Source organism: Onychostoma macrolepis, chromosome 05, assembly GCF_012432095.1.
Source record: "Onychostoma macrolepis isolate SWU-2019 chromosome 05, ASM1243209v1, whole genome shotgun sequence".
Classification (NCBI taxonomy): Eukaryota; Metazoa; Chordata; class Actinopteri; order Cypriniformes; family Cyprinidae; genus Onychostoma; species Onychostoma macrolepis.
Genome location: NC_081159.1, coordinates 22025754 through 22048404, shown reverse-complemented (window position 1 = coordinate 22048404; position 22651 = coordinate 22025754). Strand labels below are relative to the sequence as shown.

General features: G+C 35.1%; 1 protein-coding gene across 3 annotated transcripts in view; it reads left to right on the top strand.

Annotated features, from left to right (window-relative positions):
- Window positions 1–22651, top strand: part of unc5db (unc-5 netrin receptor Db) — a 164834-nt gene that overhangs the window by 97247 nt on the left and 44936 nt on the right. For all 3 annotated transcript variants that reach the window (XM_058775723.1, XM_058775722.1, XM_058775721.1), the window contains exons 4-5: window positions 7437–7540; window positions 18110–18290. In XM_058775723.1, coding sequence (XP_058631706.1) covers window positions 7437–7540; window positions 18110–18290 — 285 coding nt within the window. The remainder of the gene's footprint in view (window positions 1–7436; window positions 7541–18109; window positions 18291–22651) is intronic.

Genomic DNA, 22651 nt, shown 5'->3' with positions numbered 1-22651 from the left:
TCTAAGGCTGTCAAACCAAAATAATTGGAAATTATAAGAATATTTACTGGTTATTTTATTGTATTATGTTTATTATTTTTTTATTGTATTAAAAGCCCCAATTGTTAAATAATAATAATCATTTTTTTAAAGGTTTATGCATCTGTTTAAAAGGTTTAAAATCTGTGCAGAAAAAAAGTTATGCTAAATGTAATAAATATAAGTATAAATATATATGTATATATATATATATATATATATATATATATATATATATATATATATATATATATATATATATATATACACACACAGTGCCCTCCACTAATATTGGCACCCTTGATAAATATGAGCGGCTGTGAAAATAAATCTGCATTGTTTATCCTTTTGATCTTTCACTCAAAAAATTCACAAAATTCTAACCTATCATTGAAGTAAAACAATTAAAAGTGGGGAGAAAATGTCATGATGAAATAAATGTTTTTCTCCAATGAAAGTTGGCCACAGTTATTCGCACCCCTTGAAATTCTTAGGAGTAAAATATCTCTGAAGTATATTCACATTCATATTTACAATTTTTAGCACACCAGAGTGACTAGGAGCATGAACTTGTCCAGCCATGGCTTCCTATTCCACAGGATTATAAATATGAGGAACACAAAGGCCAAATTCCCTTAATCATCCATCACAAGGTGTAAAACCTAAGAATATAGTTCTGATGTGCAGAACAAGATTGTTGAGCGTTGCAAAATAGAAAGTGGCTATAAGAAAAGAGTTAAAGCATTGTTAAAATTTTAAAATCCCCATTTCCACCATCAGGGTAATTAAGAGGTTCCAATCAACTAAAGATGTTAAAAATCTGCCTGGAAGAGGACCTGTGTCTGTATCATCCTAACCCTTACAGAAAAACCACATGAATTTTACATGTGCAAAAGCATGTGATTCTGCACGTGAAATTTCACTTGTGAAAACATGTGAAAATCACATGTGAAGTGTGTGCTTTGCACATGGAAAACGTGTGCTTTGTACATGGGAAATGCGTGTTTTTCTGCACATGTGAAATGTCACGTGTGAAAACATGTGAAAATCATGTGTATACTTTGCACATGGGAAATGTGTGTTTTTGGAACATTTTCATGTGAATTTCCATGTGAATCCCATGTGATCACATGTCAAACACATGAGATCACATGTGAAACACATGTGTATTCCCATGTGGAACACACGCATATTGGCATGTGAAACCCATGATACTTTCCTATGTGAAACCCGTGGGATCACATGTGAATCCCATGTGAAACCCATGAGATCACATGTAAAATACATGTAAATTCCTATGTGAAACCCATGGTATATTCCCATGTGAAACACATGATATATTCCCATGTGAAACACATAGGATCACATGTGAATCCCATGTGATCACATGTGAAACATGTATATTCCCATGTGAAACCCATGGTACTTTCCTATATGAAACCCATGGGATCACATGTAAAATACATGTAAATTCCCATGTGAAACATATATGATCACATGTGAAACACATATATTTTCCCATGTGAAACCCATGAGATAACATGTGAAATACATGTAAATTCCCATGTGAAACTTGTGAATCCCATGTGAAACGTATATTATAAACCTGCTTGTGTTGCAATGTCATTGTGAAATGACTTTAAAAACTCTAATCAATATTTAACTCATGCACAATATACACTCAAAAAATATTTAATTCTGTTAAAGACCTCAATTGTATAGTAAAATTCCATTACGTTTTATTAAGCAATCCTTATACACTATTCATATTATAAAGAATTTAAAAAGAATAACTACAATCTAAAGCATTTATATAAATCTTAAAGGGATAGTTTGTCCAAAAATGAAAATTCTGTCATTAATTACTCACCCTCATGTTGTTCCAAATAGATCTTAGTAAAGATCGTCGTTCTTCTTCGGAACACAAATTGAGATATTTTTAAACATTTCAGTTGCATTGCTGACTATGCAGGGTCAGAAAGCTCTCGGATTTCATCAAAAATATCTTATTTTGTGTTCCAAAGATGAATGAAGATCTTTTGGGTTTTGAACGACATGAGGGTGAGTAATTAATTACAGAATTTTCATTTTGAGTGAACTATCTCTATAATAACTGGGAATGTGCCATTTCAGATTTGTTCATAAATAAATAAATAAAAAGTTACTCAATCACAGTTCCCATGGCATGAAGTTCATAGAACCTGAAAGAGTCACTATTAAGAACAACACAATATTTATTAATCTCTTTTGTAACTGTGTTGTATTTAGAGCTATAACAACTTGAGTCATATTTCCATAATGACATGAGATTTTCACAGGTTGGTAATGAAATTTGTATCGTCTGTAAAGAGGGCCACAGCAACATCTCCACTCATCGGACTTGTCCTAAATGAATGAATGAAAGAGAGATACAAATCACAAACAAATCCATGGTGTCCAAAAATAGTAGTGTTCAATTTAATTATTTTTTTAACCATAATTTATTTTATTATTTTTTTTAAATTTAAAATAGTTTTTGACAAATAATCTCACAAAGACTGATGCCAAGCTAAAGGTCACCCAAAAATGAAAATTCAGTCATTATTTACTCTTATGCCATATGGCCTTTCTTTTTGATACCACAAAAGGGGAAATTAAGAAATGGTGAAAAATCAAACAAATTTTTATTTGAAAAATTCTGTTGGTCTGGTGTGGCGGACTGCGTTTGTGAGAATATATTTGCTCAACATTTCACTTCAGCTCACCAAGGAAAGATGAACATTGTAAAAATTTCAAGGTTTAAAACACTGCAAAACATGACTCTCAGAAAACTCAAAAGAATTACTCATGTATTGTCTTTTATGAGGTGAAGATCTCCAGACCAAAATAATGCAAGAACTTGATTTGTTGTTCTGACGGGCAGAAAACAACAGATATATTCACCTCAGTACATAAAGTATGTGCAAAATCTTCTAGGAGCCATGAGTCGCATGTGACTGAATTTAAGTTTTTGGGTGAGCTGTCCCTTTCAAATAAATGGCAAATTAGTTTGAACAAAACAACACAGATATAGTAACACAGATGTAGACAAACCAATCAAATGTTGATGAACTGACTAAACAGCAGTATGAGTAAAAACATTTGTATTTTGGTATTTTGATGAAATACATAGAGTTGTCCTGTCAGTTAATCAAGGAGGTTCTGAAAAAGCCAAACACACAGGAAGGACAGTGTGTAATGCCTATAAAAAAAAAAAATAAAAAAAAAATGAAGAGTATACTGTTGACAGTGAAGTTACCTCAACAAACATGATTTTAAATATTCCAATCACAAATAACTTGTTCACATCTTTAATGCAACCAGAATAGAAAAATAGCAAAAGACAAAATATCAAATAGCAAAAACAAAAACCAAGTGTACTACTTTCAGTGACAGAATGTGTAATTTTGAAAAAGTCTTTACCATTTGGTGATGTGGCTCTGTTGAAATGCATATCCCTAAAAGTAAATAGAAAGACATCAAGAACACAGTACTGACTGTATTTCTAAAGTGGGTCATTTCATCTTTTAAACGATCTTGTCAATATTGCTTCAAAACAATTAGTTGCTAATTATTTATGTAGCCATGTCTCAACGACTTGAGCGAGCAAGAGCCTAAAAGAAAAACTTTAAGTTAAATGAATGAATAACCTGGTAAATTAATGTAGCATTATTGCATTGACTAGGCTAGATTTGACAATTTGTATATATATATATATATATGACATTTAAAGTGTTAAAATAGTTACAGAGGCCTGATGAATTTATGCACGTGATCTATACTTGCTGAGTTTACTCACATAGTTATAATTGCATAATACTTAAACATTGTCTTAAATACAACGTTATGAATACAGCTACATAAAATCGTTGAAACAGGAAATTATACATTAAATAGTGTAAAACGGCCAGCATGTGGCGAGCGAGTAATCAAACAGCTGATTCATTCATTCAATCAACGGTAACGGACAGTGGTGGATGATGGAGTGGCAGCTACCTCTTGCAGTGCAAAGGTTTTACTCCCTGTCCCAAAAAGATTTCTCCTGCGGTCAAAGTGGGACATTCGCGTGAAAATACGCCGACCAACGGTGACTGTGACCGCGCTTAACCAGCCTATTTCCAGTCGAAATGACCGCACATACAATTGGCAAACAGGACGCTAAGTTTCAAACGTTTGATGCAGAAAAGTATGAAATGTTTTAAAATATAACACATTTCAGCTATAAAAACTGAAATTCAACATTAAATGTGTAAACACTACTAATTAAAGACATTTTTACTTACCTGAGGACAGCGTACAGTGCTAGATGACCGTTATAGTTCGAATGATGAGCACGCGCAGAGCTCCCACTTCTTCAGTCAAAATTTCAAAATGGAATAAGCGTTATTAAAGACTATTTGGCATTATGAATATGATTTCGACCAAATATTTACCATTTTTAAATACACAGTCTCGAATGGATGTTTTATTTCCGATCATTTCTTCCCCGGCATCATTGTGGCTGTCAGCAGCAGCCGTTGGATGAGAGGAAATTACGTCATCACCATGCTCGCAAATTCAAAATCCTCCTTTCTGTAATGAGCTTTTTTTATTTTATTTATTTATTTATTTATTTATTTATTTATTTAGTTATTTATATTTATAAATATTTATATATTTTTTTTAGGGGTTGTGAAAAATGTTAAAGGTACATCTATTGTAAAATATTATGTATCTATATTTTGCGTCTTGTGATTATTATTATTATTAATAATATTAAGAAGAAGAAGAAGAAGAATTTATTAATGATATTATTGTAATGTTAATAATATTAATTTTATTAAAATTGTTTTGTAATGTTGTTTGTTAATTAAAAAAAAATTAGGTGAAGCTTATAATATAAATAATACATATTATAATATATATATATCGTGAGTGTGTGTGTGTGTGTGTGTATTAGTTATTATGCTACCTGATGATCAACAATTACAGGTACAAGCTAATAACAAGGTGTATCAAATGAGCACTTATTAATCATAAGTAGTATGTAACGTATAATTGATAAATCATATATCAGTAGTATGAACTTTATTTTATTTTACTTTTATTTTACTAACTAGCTTATATAGCCAAAGTAACTTTGCAACTACAGTAGCCTACATTACAACAACTAAAGAAAGCTACAAGGGACTACAATGGGAAGCAGGAAATAGGAACAAACTAAAAGTCAACATACAGTGTGAAGCTGAAAATGCACAGTATTTGTTACATGTAGCTAACATATGATCCACATGTGAAAACCTATTTTAACACAAGGAAACATTTTCCACATGTGATCCACATGTGCCACATGTGCTCTTATGTTGCAACATGTGGTGACATGTTGTCTTCATGTGATCACATGTGAAAAATATATGTACACAAGTGATCACATCTGGAAAATATATGGACACGTGATCACATGTGAAAAAAAATGTATGGACGTGATAACGTGGAAAATATATGGACACATGTGATAACATGTGGAAAACATGTTAAATTTATGTGGTTTTTCTGTAAGGGAATGCACAGTGAAGAGGAGAGTTTGAGTGGCTAAAGACTCTCCAAGGATCACAGCTGGAGAATTGTAGAGATTAGTTGAGTCTTGGGGTCAGAAACCTAAAAAAAAATATGTCAAACATCCCCTACATCACCACATGTTGTTCAGGAGGGTTTCAAGAAAAATTCTCAGAGCTCATCCAAAAACAAACTCCAGCAAATTCAGTTATCAGACACGAATGGAACTTCAAATGGGACTGGCTTCTATGGCCAGATGAAACTGAAAAAAGAGCTTTTTGGCAGCAAACCCACCAGATGAGTTTAGTACAAACAGGGATAAAAAAAAGTATCCCATGTCCACGGTTAAATATACTGCTGGATCTTTATTGTTTTTCTGCCAGAGGTCCTGAACATCTTGTTCAGATGCATGGCATCATGGATTCTATCAAATACCAACCAAAACCTGACTGCCTCTGTTAGAAATCTTATAATGGGCCATGTTTGGATCTTCCACCAGGACAGCAATCCAAAACAAACATCAAAATAAACACAAAAATGGGTCACTGAGCAGTGAGCACAAAATGAATCTTTTACCATGGCTGTCCCTGGCCAACATGGACTAGAGAAAGCATTTATTTCACAATGAGGTTACCCCCCACTTTCAATTGTTTTACTTTAATGATAGGTTGTAATTTTGTGATTTTTTTTAATGAAAGATAAAAAGGATAAACAATGCAGATTTATTTTCACAGCCGCCTTTGCTCATATTCACCAAGGGTGCCAATAATAGTGGAGGGCACTGTATATTCCATATAATATGTCAATAATTTGATTTAGTAATTTCTTTCTTTTATTTTAAGGGGAAAGAAATATTGGTAATGCTTCATTTTAAGGTGTCCATGTTACACGCTACATGTACTTAATATTATAATAACAATAAATTATGCATAATTACATGCAAGCAGCCCAAAGCCAAACCGTAATCCTAACCCTAACCATATAGTATGTACATGTAGGTAATTAATATTACGCAGTACTTAAATATATAATTACACTGTAACAAGGACACCTTAAAATAAAGTGTAATCAAAATATTTTATACTATTACTCTGAGGGTTGATGAGTCTTTATATAGCTGTTCTTATATTTTACTAAAGGAGTCCCTCACAATGGGATCATCATATTTGTGGTCATGGGCTTCAAAATTATCTGAACTTTTCTGAGCATTGAAATGCATGAAACATTGCCTACAATTGCAATTCATGATATAACACAGGTGTACTGCTGTGAGAAATTTGTTTTAGGTATAAATGGTGCACTAAATGCTTTAAATCTGAAAGCATATTAAAAGTTTGAATTAATAATATTATTGCAAAAGAAAATTTGATTTATTTTTGATTAGCTTTTGTTATTATTATAATTAGCATTCATTATCATTATCTTAATAATAAGTTATTATTAAGTGTTATTATTTTATCAACTTTTTGTTCCATTTTAATACAGGGAATGTTGTTTTTATCCTACCTGAAGCCGGACCATTTTTGGACATTTAGTATTTCTTTCTTTCTTCAAATTGAAAGAATTTGCAATGCTCAGAAAAAAAACAAAAAATCCATTGCTGTACAAGCACAGTGGGGATGAGGCAGAACTGTCCAAATGAACTGAACCCATGACACCTGCAACTCTAGCAGATGGCCGGAGCACCGTTGAGAATGCCTGCACTCTCCTGCTCTCTTGCCCTGCCTTTCCAAGGTTGCCAAAACGAAGGGCAGGGGGCATAGAGAGTGCAGGATATGGAGTGATGAAAGCGATTGGCATAGATAGACCAAATATCGGCTTGGACTCTGCCCGCTGTGACAGCTGCCTCTTATCTTTTCAAACAGACCTCCGCAAGAACTTCGAGCAGGATCCTCAAGGGAAGGAAGTGCCAATCAAGGGCATGATTGTGCTGCATTGCCGTCCCCCAGAGGGAGTGCCCATGGCAGAGGTAAGACCCGTCCTCTCAGCCTCTGACATCATTGCTACAGGGAGGATATCTGGGAAGGGCAGTGCATGCTCTCTGCTGACTGGAAAAGAACATCAGTGCTGTGTGTAACATCTATACTAATTCTGTGCTTAAAGGGATAGTTCAACCTCAGTCTCAAACCTTACAAATCTGTATCACTTTATTCTGTTTATATTTTAAAGAGGATTTTTGGTACATATAATGAAAATCAATGGGGTTCAAAACAACATGAACATTTTGACTGTCGTTGTATGAACAAAAAAACACAACTGAGATATTTCAAAGCATCTTCTTATGTGTTAAACAAACAAATAAAAATCATACCGATATTTAAAAAAAAATTTTTTGGTCCATGTAATGAAGGTCAGACCAGACATTTTTCAAAATATGGTCTAAAAATGTCTTATGTAGAGCACAATGGAAGATAAGAAGGAAAGTCATACTTGAGTCATTTTTGAGTGGACTGTCCTTTAAAACAGAACTGCAACTGACTGCTGTCATCAAATTTGATAGACTGATTTCAGTTTAATATGCATTCGCGTGCAGTCAGGGGTCAAGTAAGGGACAAAAACGACAGGTCCACATATCATAGATTATGAGCAGGCAATATATCCTTGTACATGTGTTTGTGATTATAGTAGGGTTTGGTTCTTGGCCGCCACCAATGCTTTATGAATGATTCAGTAATGAAATGGAAGAGCTGTCAGCGTCTGTCTCTTGGAGAGTGTGGTGGACAGAAACACAGGAAATCTGGGAAGTACTGGAAGACAAGAATCTCCCTTCAAGTACTTTGTCAACATAAATAAAGTCAGCTATAAGAGGGGCTAGTGAATAATGTAGAGTGCAGACCAGCAATTGGTGATCAGGTCCATTTCAGCACACCTCCGCCATGAAAAATTTAAGAGAGAGGGAGAGAGAGCAAAGATTTATATGGCATCATTTTACCAGCATGCTGGATGCTGACTCTCTCTCGCTCACTCGCTCACTCTCTCATTCTCTCACTCTCTCACTCTCTAACACTGTCTGTCCTAGTTGAATATGTTTGTGGTTTTAAATGGTCATAAACAACCCCTCTGAGAAATGCTCTGTAATATTTCTGTGGTCACAAAGCTAATGAAACTCACATCTTTCTAGATACAGTCATCACTGTTGGCTCTTGGGTAATTAACCAGCCTGATCTCTGTTCTAATAATTAAGCAAATACCATCGTGTTTTGGAATAAGTGCCATTGTTGGTCATTGTTACTTTTACATGCATTTTTATTGAGCTGCTCTCTTATACAATAAAAGTGTATGATGTTTTTATACAGCCTAGCTCCAAAACAGACAAAAAGCACTATAAAAGTGATTCATATAATGTGTGTACTAATGTTCTGAACTATGTTCTGTTCATATGATAGCTTTATATAAGGAACTGACTGAAATTCAAGCATTCATTGATCTTTATCTTCCTTTTTCTTCATACAAAGCTATCGCATGACTTAAAAAGTAATTGAGCACACAAATCATTTGTCTCACTTTCATGGTACTTTAACCATGTAAAGCCTGACATAAAATAATAGTATGAAAAATATTTTTTTTGGGGGGGGTAATTGAATGGTTGATCAAACCTTCAAATAAAATAGTAAAAATATATACAGTAAGGAAAATAAGTATTTGAACACCCTGCTATTTTGCAAGTTCTCCCACTTAGAAATCATGGAGGGGTCTGAAATTGTCATCGTAGGTGCATGTCCACTGTGAGAGACATAATCTAAAAAAAAAAATCCAGAAATCACAATGTATGATTTTTTAACTATTTATTTGTATGATACAGCTGCAAATAAGTATTTGAACACCTGAGAAAATCAATGTTAATATTTGGTACAGTAGCCTTTGTTTGCAATTACAGAGGTCAAACGTTTCCTGTAGTTTTTCACCAGGTTTGCACACACTGCAGGAGGGATTTTGGCCCATTCCTCCACACAGATCTTCTCTAGATCAGTCAGGTTTCTGGCCTGTCGCTGAGAAACACGGAGTTTGAGCTCCTCCAAAGATTCTCTATTGGGTTTAGGTCTGGAGACTGGCTCGGCCACGCCAGAACCTTGATATGCTTCTTACAGAGCCACTCCTTGGTTATCCTGGCTGTGTGCTTGGTCATTGTCATGTTGGAAGACCCAGCCTCGACCCATCTTCAATGCTCTAACTGAGGGAAGGAGGTTGTTCCCCAAAATCTCGCAATACATGGCCCCGGTCATCCTCTCCTTAATACAGTGCAGTCGCCCTGTCCCATGTGCAGAAAAACACCCCAAAGCATGATGCTACCACCCCATGCTTCACAGTAGGGATGGTGTTCTTGGGATGGTACTCATCATTCTTCTTCCTCCAAACACGTTTAGTGGAATTATGACCAAAAGTTCTATTTTGGTCTCATCTGACCACATGACTTTCTCCCATGACTCCTCTGGATCATCCAAATGGTCATTGGCAAACTTAAGTCGGGCCTGGACATGTGCTGGTTTAAGCAGGGGAACCTTCCGTGCCATGCATGATTTCAAACCATGACGCCTTAGTGTATTACCAACAGTAACCTTGGAAACGGTGGTCCCAGCTCTTTTCAGGTCATTGACCAGCTCCTCCCGTGTAGTTCTGGGCTGATTTCTCACCTTTCTTAGGATCATTGAGACCCCACGAGGTGAGATCTTGCATGGAGCCCCAGTCCGAGGGAGATTGACAGTCATGTTTAGCTTCTTCCATTTTCTAATGATTGCTCCAACAGTGGACCTTTTTTCACCAAGCTGCTTGGCAACTTCCCCGTAGCCCTTTCCAGCCTTGTGGAGGTGTACAATTTGGTCTCTAGTGTCTTTGGACAGCTCTTTGGTCTTGGCCATGTTAGTAGTTGGATTCTTACTGATTGTGTGGGGTGGACAGGTGTCTTTATGCAGCTAACGACCTCAAACAGGTGCATCTAATTTAGGATAATAAATGGAGTGGAGGTGGACATTTTAAAGGCAGACTAACAGGTCTTTGAGGGTCAGAATTCTAGCTGATAGACAGGTGTTCAAATACTTATTTGCAGCTGTATCATACAAATAAATAGTTAAAAAATCATACATTGTGATTTCTGGATTTTTTTTTTAGATTATGTCTCTCACAGTGGACATGCACCTACGATGACAATTTCAGACCCCTCCATGATTTCTAAGTGGGAGAACTTGCAAAATAGCAGGGTGTTCAAATACTTATTTTCCTCACTGTATATATTTGTGTGTGTGTGTGTGTGTGTGTGTGTGTGTGTGTGTGTGCATAATACCTTTGGATGAGGAGATCCACATGAAGAGATTTTTAAATAAGATATTGAGGAGATCTTATTTGTTATTTTTCTTTCCTCTTAAAGCTTTCCAAGTCAATAGCTAGAAAAGAAAACACAGGAAAGGTGAAAATATTTCACAGAAAGTTTTGGGAGCAAAATCTCTCCAAATGAACACTATGCCTCAGTAGCATAACTCAGAGTGCATCATCTCAAATATTACATTTGCACTATATCCATATATATTTGCACACAGGCACAATTTTTATTATTTTAGCTGTTGACCAAAACATATTCAAGTTACAGTTATATATAGGCTTAAAGTGCACACTCTGAGCTTTTAATTTGAGGTTATTCTCATCACAATTGGAGGAAAGGTTAAGGAATTACAGCTTTTTAATATGTAAATTTGGTACATTCTGAGAAAAAAAAAAAAAAGAACACACTGGTGAGCTCAGTAACATAAAAAGGCATGGACATCCATGGAGGACAACAGTGGTGGATGATTGGAGGATCCTCTCCATGGAAAAGAAAAACCCTTTCACAACATCCATCTAAAACGCAAGAACACTCTCCAGGAGGTAGACACATCACTGTCAAAGTCTACAGTCAAGAGAAGACTTCACCAGAGCAAATACAGAGGGTTCACCACAAGGTGCAAACAAGATTAGACTTTGCCAAAAAAAAAAAAAAAAATCTAAAGCAGTGTGATGAATTAGCATACATGGCTCCCAGTGGCACTGGGTTACTGATGTTTAGTGATGATATGACAGAAGACAGAATATAGGGATATACTGTCTGCCCAGATTCAGTCAAATGGAACAAAGTTGATTGGATAGTGCTTCATAGTACAAATGGACGATGATCCAAAGCATACAGAAAAAGCCAACCCAGTAGTTTTTGAAGGTAAAAAAGTTTATTTTTTTATTCTGCAATGGCCAAGTCAGTCTCCTGATCTCAACCCAATTGAGCATGCATTTCACTTGCTTAAGACAAAACTAAAGGCAGAAAGACCCACAAACAAGCAATAACTGAAGTTAGCTGCAGCAAAGGCCTGGCAAAGCATCACAAAGGGAGAAACCCAGTCTCTGGTGATGTCCATCAGTTCCAGGCTTAAGGCAGTCATTGCCTGCAAAGGATTATAAGCAAAATATTAAAAATGAACATTTTATTTATGATTATATTTATTTTTCCAATTACATTTGAGCCCCTGAAAATGGGGGGACTGTGTATAAAAATGGTTATAATTCCTAAGCATTTTATGTTATATTTTTGTTCAACCCCTTGAAGTAAAGCTTAAAGTCTGCACTTCCATTTCTGCACTTGTTTGTTTCATTTTAATATTCTATTCTGGTGGCATACAGAACCAAAATTATGAAAATTGTGTCAGTGTGCAAACATATATGGACCTAACTGTATGTGGGCATATATCAAATAAATATATGACATGATGTATTGGATACATCATGCTTTTTATGGCTCATATAGTATGATAAGTGGAGTTTGTGTAGTAAAAAAAACTAAAAAAAAAAAAACTTAAAAAAAACTTAAAGGCCCAAACTGAGCAAAAATCTGCAATTTGGTGCAGTTGCTGATATTATTGAAGAAAGTAAATATCAGGGGGTTAGAATTACATGATTACTTTAATTTAGGGGGAATCTGTTCCCTTAAAAGAGTGTATTTTTCCTTTCGAAAATAAGCAGTATTGATGTGTTGAATCTAAATGTGAATTATACAGTGACATGATACTGTCTACGCAGGGTGGGCTTCTCGGCACAACTCAAACACACACACACACACACACAAAAAACACTGAAATGACCTTTTAGAAAAAGAATGAGTTTCCTGTTTTAGAGCGAAATTGAGAATGTTTCCCCAGAGAGCTGCTTAAGACTCTCTGCATAGTTGGTCTAAACTGTTATCATAAAAATCTTTTTAATGAGATGATGCACTCTGAGTTATGCTACTGAGGCATAGTCTTCATTTGGAGAGATGTGGCTCCCAAAACTTTCTGTGAAATATATTCACCTTCCCTTTTACTGTTTTATTTTCTAGCTATTGACTTGGAAAGCTTTAAGAGGAAAGAGAAATAACAAATAAGATCTCTTCAGTATCTTATTTGAATAAATGGAGATTTAAATCTTTGTCTTCATGTGGATCTCCTCATCCAAAGGTTTAGACTCTTAAAATGTCTTAGGCTGTGCTTAGATTTGTCAAACACCAACCTTTGCAGTCAAAAGCCAAATATTTCGTCATGAGCTCAAATCAAATTCAGCCAAGGCCAAATGATCTGAGCTGATCGACATTTATAGCGCTATACCCTTACTGCACGACAATCATCAAAAAAAAAAAATTTGTAAGGAATTTTTGGCGAAATATCTTACACAAAGTTGAAACTTGAATTGAATGGTTTCCTTAGCTTTCTTTTATTTTTATTTTTTTCTAATTACTTTTAATATGCATCAGGAGATTATCCATACAAAGAGCAATAGCTCAGTGCTTACTTCATGTATTCTGTCTCCCCCTCTCTCTCTCTCTCTCTCTCTCCTGTCCTGTTGCCACCATCAAAGTGAGTGATGATCCTCATGATCTAACAAGCCAATTACAGGCCTATTGGAGCTGGGTGATATCCTGTTTCTATGTGTTTAGCTGTGATAAGGCTGATCTGGGGAGAATGGTAATGTGGTTGTGTGTTCAGGAGAGGAGAGGATGAAAGAGACAACCCTGTGCTTTATGCTTTTGTTTGCCTTTACTTCTCTGTGATTGACCAACACCATAATAGTCATAGAAGTGTTTGCCTTTTTCCCTCTGTGTGTTTGCCAGATCTGAGGTTAATTTATTGTGTGTGTGTGTATGTGTGTGTATGTGTTTCTTTCTTTTTATATTTTAGGATTTTTATTTGAATTCAGAGTGTGTCAAGGGATATTAATGCTCTAGAATTGGGAATCAAACAGAATTCTAACTTTTGAAATTGAGTTGATGAGAATAAGAAAAAAATGAGTCAGAATTAATTTGTGAAATGAGGCTGCACGGAGTAATTTAAAATACATGACTTGGATTCCAGGGATCACTTGACTTGCCCACTGATATTTCTTTTCATTACAAAAGGGGGTAAACTGTCTACACTGCATAGTATTGCTAACATAATTGCTGATTGGCGAGACTATTTCTTTTTTTTTTTTTTTTTCTTTTTTTTTTAAGATATCCAGTTCATAGAAGTATTGTTTATGATATGTTGATAAATGTTTATATTGATCTTGGAGTAATGTATTGGCACATGAAGTACCAACTATGATAACTCTTGAATTTTTAAATGTGTAGATACGGTACAACTAAAAAGAAAATCAGCCAAGTGTTCATTTATTATAGAAACACTGGAATTAAATTATTAATCACATTCTTACAAAAAAAAAAAAAAAAGCATGATGTAAAGCTAATCAATGCCAATTGATTTTTTTTTATGTTGGCCATGAGAATTGCAAAATCTGTTAATTATATTGCTCAAACCATAGTTTACACCATATTAATATCAAGACAAGTGTAAAATAATGTATACTTGTGTCAAGAAGACGCTGCAAAGAAATTGTCTCTGTAACAAAATGTAAGTCCCAAATACAAATATAATTTAAATAGTTGAACTGCTTGCACTAAGTAGGGCTTAATATTCAAAATTTAATAAAACAGTTTAAGTAGAAGATAAACTGACCACTTACAGGGATGATGTTAAAGGTATTGTTCATCCAAAAATGAAAATTCTGTCATTAATTACTCACCCTCGTGTCGTTCCAAACCTGTAAGACCACATACATGCATCATTGTGCTCTCGTGAACGCTCGTTGAAGACTGACGTAAGAGAAGAAATTGTTGAATAAAGTCGTTATTTTTGTTTTCTTTGCGCACAAAAATTAAGGTTGAACCATTGATGTGATGTGGACTATTTTAACAATGTCCTTACTACCTTTCTGGGCCTTGAATGTGATAGATGCATTGCTGTCTATGGAAGGTCAGAAAGCTCTCGGATTTCATCAAAAATCTTAATTTGTGTTCTGAAGATGAGCAAAGGTCTTACAGGTTTGGAACGAAATGAGGGTGAGTAATCAATGACAGATTTTTCATTTTTGGGTTAAGTTAATAGTGATTTCTCTTGCATATGTTGAGGCATTAGGGGTCAGATCCATGATTCCACAGCCGTGGGATTTCTGCAGTTGAGTACTTGAGCTTAATAGCATTAGAATCACAACTCGCTGTAGAGTTACAGCAGTTTACTCACCCTGAGAACTTGGCAGCCCTTGAATTACTTGAAAAATTGGTCCATTTTCCACAAAAGCAGACACTTTGTGTTGCCCACACTCTCCAGCTCATTGTCTTGTTATTCTCAAGACTGGAGTAAGCCCTTTCTGCCAAGTTCTTGCAAGGGTCCCCAAGCAAGATTCTGTTGCCATAAATAAACCAGTATGTCGGTTAATTTTCATCTAATAAAGATCTCATTTCACATGTGAAAAGATAATCCAATCAGATGTCTTTTACTCATAGAAGTCTTAGGTACAGTACCAAAAACAGCGTGCTTATTTCTAAATGTCAGAAGGGAAGGTGGACAATGGTCATCTGAATCTAAATCACTCCCTGTGTTGTAAGAAACCTTGTTATTAGTAAACTTGTAGTATATTTGGCCAGCTACTCAGCAAGAACATTTGATTCAACAAATACAACTATCAAGAATATGCATTAATTTAAATTATGTGAATTAATTTACACAAACATATTCTAGAGATGAAACTGCAGTGTTTTGTTTAAACTGAGTACCATTTGAAAGTTGTTTGAGTTTTTTGCTCATTATTTAGCAAAGATGAAAACTAAAGCGGTTGCATACATTTTGATTTACCTGTCTGTGCTATCAAAGGTTGTGTCGAAAGCAATTTCAAAGTGATTGTAGATGTGTCTGCTGGTGTCGGTCTTGTCGTTGTGCTGTGCGCGTGTGGGTTTGATTGAATTCACAGTCAGTGAGGCAGCGTTATATTTCTGCTCCCTGAGGGCCGTCTATCAGAGCTGTTTAATCTTAGTAATTACCCTGCTGAAATATGAAGCAGTTTCAACAGCCTCTACTCCACCATTCACACATTTCACAGGTACAAACCTCCTCTAACACCACCTGCAAAGCTGATCCAAACATTTCCTGTGACCTTGTTTTACTGAGTTCAAAAGTGTACTGAGTTTTTAAGCGGCTCTGACCTCCTGTCCTGAGAGCCAAATAGCCCCTGTGTTTGTGATAACAGCGAGGTCTTCTCTTCGACTGATCTCTTCCTGTCAAAAGGACCTTAATCAGGCAGGATGGAGGCACTAATGAAATCATGGGATCCTCTTGAGACTGTGGAACCTCCTCCGTCAGCCCTGCCACCGTTAGCCACGCTGTAATTGAAACAAATGTGCCAATTAGGCCATTCATTTCTCACATTGTCTGCCACACATTTACCCAGCTAATTTGTATTTGTCCCCTACCTTTCCTCTTCTCACTCCCTCTCTACTTCTATCCTGTTTTTCCCCCTTTCTCTCTTTCTCCCTCTCCTCTTCATGTCTGTGCTCTGCACCTTTTCAAAGGCTGAGAAGTGGTGCTCAAGAATGCAGAGCATGGCAAATGTCTCAACAGAGAGGTCTGCTTTCACTGTGGGCTAATTGCCTATTTCAACTCCCAAGTTTCCCTGAAAACTTGAGTAAATACATTAGAAGAGAAGTGTGCTCTTCACTTCCATACATAAGTAGTATTACTCCCTGCTGAAAAAGCAGCTTAAACCGCATGATTTGTTGGTCTCAGCTGGGTTAAACTGGTTGGCCAGCTGTGTTAGCTGTCTGAACAACTGTAAAGTGCCCCAAATACCTCTTAAACTAGCAAAATATGCCAGGCTAATAAGGTTGTCCAAGCTGGGAGACCAACTAAGATGTTTTTTTTTTTTTAAGTAAAACGGTGCTTAAAAAATCTGTGAGATTTACGGCATAAAAAAGGCATCTGTTGTTGCCAAAACTTGACCAAAAAATATGGTAGCAATATTTTTAAGTTTTACAGATAAAAAATTTACAGTTAAAAAAGCAAACATATATTTCACTAACTGAGAAGATAATATATCAAATTACTAATAATTTTTTTCCCCTTTATAATATATGATGACAAATTCCTGAGAAACAAAGGCGACAATGAGAAAGTCAAATGGTAAATTAAAGCTTATCATAAATAGCTTTTTCACAAGTTGAGGCAAATGCTAAAATATAGAAGGTGTATGTTGTCATAGACACAAATAATGCAATAAACATTTATTTAACAAAATAAGGTGTAACATAAAACACTAATGTACCCCCCCCCCCCTCCCACACACACACACAAACACAAACATTTAAGAAACAATTTCCATGAAAATCCATGAAAAGTGAAAGTTTTTCACTGTAAATTGTAAGATGGCTTTGTTCTTTTTCACTTCCAAAATTGTATACATTTAACAGTATTTTTCTGTAAATGAATGTCCCATTAGATCTATTAAATTTTTCAGCATGTAAAGTAAGGGAAAGTATCATTAACAACTTTTTTACCTTAGCATTTTTACAGTCTTTTACCATTAAAATTGTAAGCATTTTTTACAGTTTACCATTTGACTTTAGACTTCAAGACTGTATTTTTACAGCTTTATAGTGCTGCATCCCAAACTTAATCACTCTAATTATGCATCTGGGTTAGTCATATGGCTCACAAAATAATTAAAGCATGTTATGAGCATGAGGGCTAATGTGATTCTGGGAAATAATCTGTGAATAGAGCAAAGTTTAACTTGCTGTGATGAAAGTAGAGGAAGAGAGGGCAAAGAGGGCGTCACTGCAGCTACTGCTCAGCATAAATGTGACCTATAATTTTATATTTTAGTAACCATGTTCTGTTGAAAGCAATAACCAAATCAGATGGATTTAGGATTGACCCAAGAAAAAAAAAAAAAAAAAAAGCTAACACCACAGCCTTCTTCAAATGGTGCCCTCAGCCCTTGTGTTCCTTCCAAGATTAAGTTATGAATTACAAACAGACCAAAAAATAAACAACTGTTTTCATTGTTGTGTGAGATAGGAACTATTTCTTCTTTGAATAAGCACAGTGTGCAATGCAGTGTCCAAGATGAATGGTCACTGTGCTTTCAATTACAGTTTATACTATTCTACACTGAGTGTACAAACTGATATCTCTTTTGCTATTTACAGCATTGGTTAATAAAAAACTTCTCTTTTTGTCAGGTGGAGTGGTTGAAAAATGAAGAATTGGTCAGCTCCCTTGAAGATGATAACATTGACACTCGTGCTGACCACAATCTGATCATCAATGAAGCCCGACTCTCTGACTCCGGCAACTACACCTGCCTCGCCAGTAACGTAGTTGCAAAAAGACGCAGTGCTACAGCTACTGTAGTTGTGTTTGGTAAGATAACACTGATATGCTTCATTGACTTGTGGTGGTGCCTCCTCATCTTTGCTAAAAATACTACCAAATGGCTCTCTGCTTGCAACAGAGTTGTGAAGTCATTAATTATCACATTTTACCTGTTAACTCATTAGGTTTTTAACTCATTATTTACTCAAACTTAAGACGTTAATCTGATTTTTTTTTTTTTTTTTTGTCAAAACAGTGATCACAATACAATACAATGTCAATACAAGTCATTTGGGTTCAATTACTTTTTTAAAATCCCATCAACTTTAATTGTATGGACAAAAACAGTTGAGACTTTTCAGCAAAACTATGTTTAAAAATACAAGCTATATAAACAAGCTTTAGGTACTTCAAGAGGTTTGCTGCGATTCATATGCACCACAAAACGATTCAAACTGGTGAAGAACACTAACAGCGATACCTGGTTCTGAAAGGGCTGATAGGAGAAACAGATGATTCACCTGCTCCAAGCCAGCAAAAAATATGGACGGACAATCTTGAGAGTGTTCTCACCAGTGGAGCAGCCTTAGGGAAATGTCCACCTTTGAACCCTGGTATTTGTTAGCTTGTTCTGTGAAAGGAACACAAAAAGGTGATTGAAGTTATATCTTTCAAGAGTTTAGTAAAGGAAAGGATGCTGTGAGACAGATGGATCAATATCACTGTAGGGTGCCTTTTGGTGTCCTGTACATAACTCATTTGCCATGATAACATAAAAATGACTATGAAAGGGTGTGTTATATTAAGCTAAGTTTTTATATTCATGACAAAAGCATTACTTGGCTCTTTAGATACATTTTCTAGATTTTTTTGTTAGATTTGTATAAGAGGATGCATGCTATGTCCCATGTAGACGTGTGCCGGTAGGCTATTCGGTAATGCGATATATCACGATAATGAATATGCACGGCATTGTTATCGTGGGCACTTCAAAATACCAAAAATTATTATTTATTAAAAATTATTCAGAATTTTGAATGCATTTTAAGAATATTTTTCCCATTAACTGGTTAAATGCACAACACCGCTGCATGCTGCGTTAAAGACGCATGTGCACTCTGATGTAAACAAGCACTCTCTGACAGCAGATGGCGTTGAACAGCAGATGCATCGTTATTGCCCCGGAAACCCAGAAAACAAAGCAGCTGAGCTACTTCTAACGTATTTAAATCATTTAAATAGCCATTCAGATTTTTGTGTTCGCAGTGGTGTTCAGCACAGCGCCAAATAGCTACTTTAATATTTAGACTAAATAGGTTATTTATTTTAAAACTTTTTTACATTTTAATCTGGATTACAACATGCCTTAGAGATATTGTTTGAAAGTGTTTTGATTCTTTATCGTTCGGTCATACTTTACATTAGGGCTTCATTGTTTAACATTAGTTAATTAATTAGTTAACATAAACTCCCAATGAAAAATTCTTCTAAACGTTCATTAATCTTAGGTAATTCAAATATTTAATAGCACATTGTTAAAATCAAAATAATTATAAATTGTGTGTTATAAACTGTTTTTTTGTTTTTGTTTTGTTTTTAATGAACCCGAGCTAACATGAACTAACAGTTGTATTATTTTTTAACAAAGATGAATAACTTCTGTAGCAAATGTAGCTTTTGCTCATTGATAATGTTAATGCATTAACTAAGGTTAACTAATGAGATCTCACTGTAAAGTGATACCTATTGGTCTTTTAATTCTTTTGCACTTTAATCTGTGTAAAATTTTTAACTTTATAAATTTCTTTTTGTGTATTGCTTTATTGTATTTAAATGTTCAGATATTTTTGTTATAAGAAAAAAGTTATTAAACCTGTTATACTGTAATATGACAACTGTAATTTTTGCAACTAAATTTCAACATCGTGATAATACCGTAATATCGTGATAAAAACATTAGCAATTAATCGTAACATGAAAAATTGATACCGGCATATCCCTAGTCCCATGCACTGCTCATTAAATTTGAATGATAGTAGAATATTGTCAAATCATAAAATATAACAATTTTGTTCTCCTATTAATATTTTGGTAAATAAGAGATTACTCAAGTTGAGTATATTGTTCATTTGGTAATAAAAACAATATTTTTATTTAATAAAAAATAAAAGGTTTTCTATGTCCCTTGAATGGTTGTCCACCCTGTCGTATTGGGGAATCCGCCCCTTTAAAAAAAAGGCCATCCCCTTTAGTGACATCAGGACAAAAGATTTTTTGTCTCTTCAGTGGCGGGAATTTCAACGGCTGAGGTGAGTAAGTTGGTGACTTTTCAATTGACAAATTTTCTTCGTATGAGTTTGCTTACGTGCTTTGCCAAAGCTTAACATGTCCACCGTGTCGGCATAAAATATGCCAGAAGTGATTAGAATACAGTATTTTCAAAGTATGTAAGTTAAAATATACCAAATTCTCTTCAACAACCAGACTAACTAATTAGCTAGTCATAGTTTGTTGTAAGCTAATATGCTAATTGAACCTCAAAATGTCCACCCTGTCGGCCACTTAGACTCATGACACATACATGACACATACATGATACATGACAAGGTGGACATAGCATTCATTTGTAGTTAATACTGCTAAAAATCTCAAATGATTGGGGGGTGGGGTGTATATCAATGTGATTGAGAATGTAATTATATTATTTATTATTATTATATTTTTTTTTTCGAAGTTGAATTAATGTTTCATTGTCATATTTTGTCATGCTTTGTGTGTTCTGCTTTGTGTCCACCCTGTCATCTTGATATTTTACAATAATATTTTTTTAAATAATTCAATCATATCTGTATAATCCAGTGTGTTCAATAGCTAGGCTTAGGGGCAATAACATGCAAACACAAAAAAAGTGCATCCAAATATCAGTTTTCTCAAAATAATAAGAAAACAAATACATGTGCAAATTGTATGAGTTTCTTTAAAAACACATGGTTTACGTAAAATCTTTTATGTATTTATAATTTGAAAGCAAACAAATAACCCAGATTAGGAAAGCGACATCATACCTTTCCGAAAATATAATTTGCATCTTAATTTTGCAATGAAAACGTATTTAACAGTATATATGTCCATGACATGGTGGACAGTGTGGGAGCTCAGCTAATATGTTTCTATAGAACTTGAGTGTCTACCATTTACAACCCGAATTCCGGGAATGTTGGGACATTTTTTAAATTTGAATAAAATGAAAAAAGACTTTCAAATCACATGAGCCAATATTTTTTTCAAAGTAGAACATACATAACATAACAAATGTTTAAACTGAGAAATTTTACACTTTTATCCACTAAATAAGCTAATTTCAAATTTGATGCCTGCTATAGGTCTCTTGGCACGGGGGCAACAAAGGGCTGAAAAAGCAAGAAATTTTGAAAAGATCAGCTGGGAGAACATCTAGCAACTAATTAAGTGGTCCCACTTTATATTAGGTGGCCTTAACTACTATGTACTTACATTTAAATTAATATTTTGGTACAGTGCACTTATTGTGTACATACATGTTTTTACATTGTACTTATATATTTAAAAATACCTATATGTAATTAATTTTTATACTTACATTTATAATTACACTGTTGAACCATCCCTTACACCTTAACCCACCCTTAAACCTACCCATACCACCAAACCTGTCCCTAACCTTACCTGTATCCCACCTCAATAGCAGCAAAAGTGTTTTGTAATACAGTATGAACACAAAAAATAAATTGTACTTATTCTTTGGTGTAAGTACATAGTAGTTAAGGCCACATAATATAAAGTGTGACCAATTAAGTTAATTGACATCAGGTCTGTAACATAAAAGGGATGTCTTAGAGAGGCAGAGGCTCTCCAATCTGTGAAAGAGTGCGTAAAAAGATTGTGGAATACTTTAAAAACAACGTTCCTCAATGTCAAATTGCAAAGGCTTTGCAAATCTCATCATCTACAGTGCATAACATCATCAAAAGTTTCAGAGAAACTGGAGAAATTTTTGTGCGTAAGGGACAAGGCCGAAGACCTTTGTTGGATGCCCGTGGTCTTCGGGCCCTCAGACGACACTGCATCACTCACCAGCATGATTCTGTCATTGACATGCTACTAAATGGGCCCAGGAATACTTCCAGAAACCACTGTCGGTAAACACAATCCACCTTGCCATCTGCAGATGCCAACTAAAGCTATATCATGCAAAAAAGGAAGCCATATGTGAACATGGTCCAGAAGCACCTTTGTGTCCTGTTGGCCAAGACTCATTTAAAATGGAATGTTTCAAAGTGGAAAAGTGTTCTATGGTCAGACGAGTTCAAATTTGACATTCGTGTTGGAAATCATGGACGCCGTGTCATCCAGGCTAAAGAGGAGGGAGA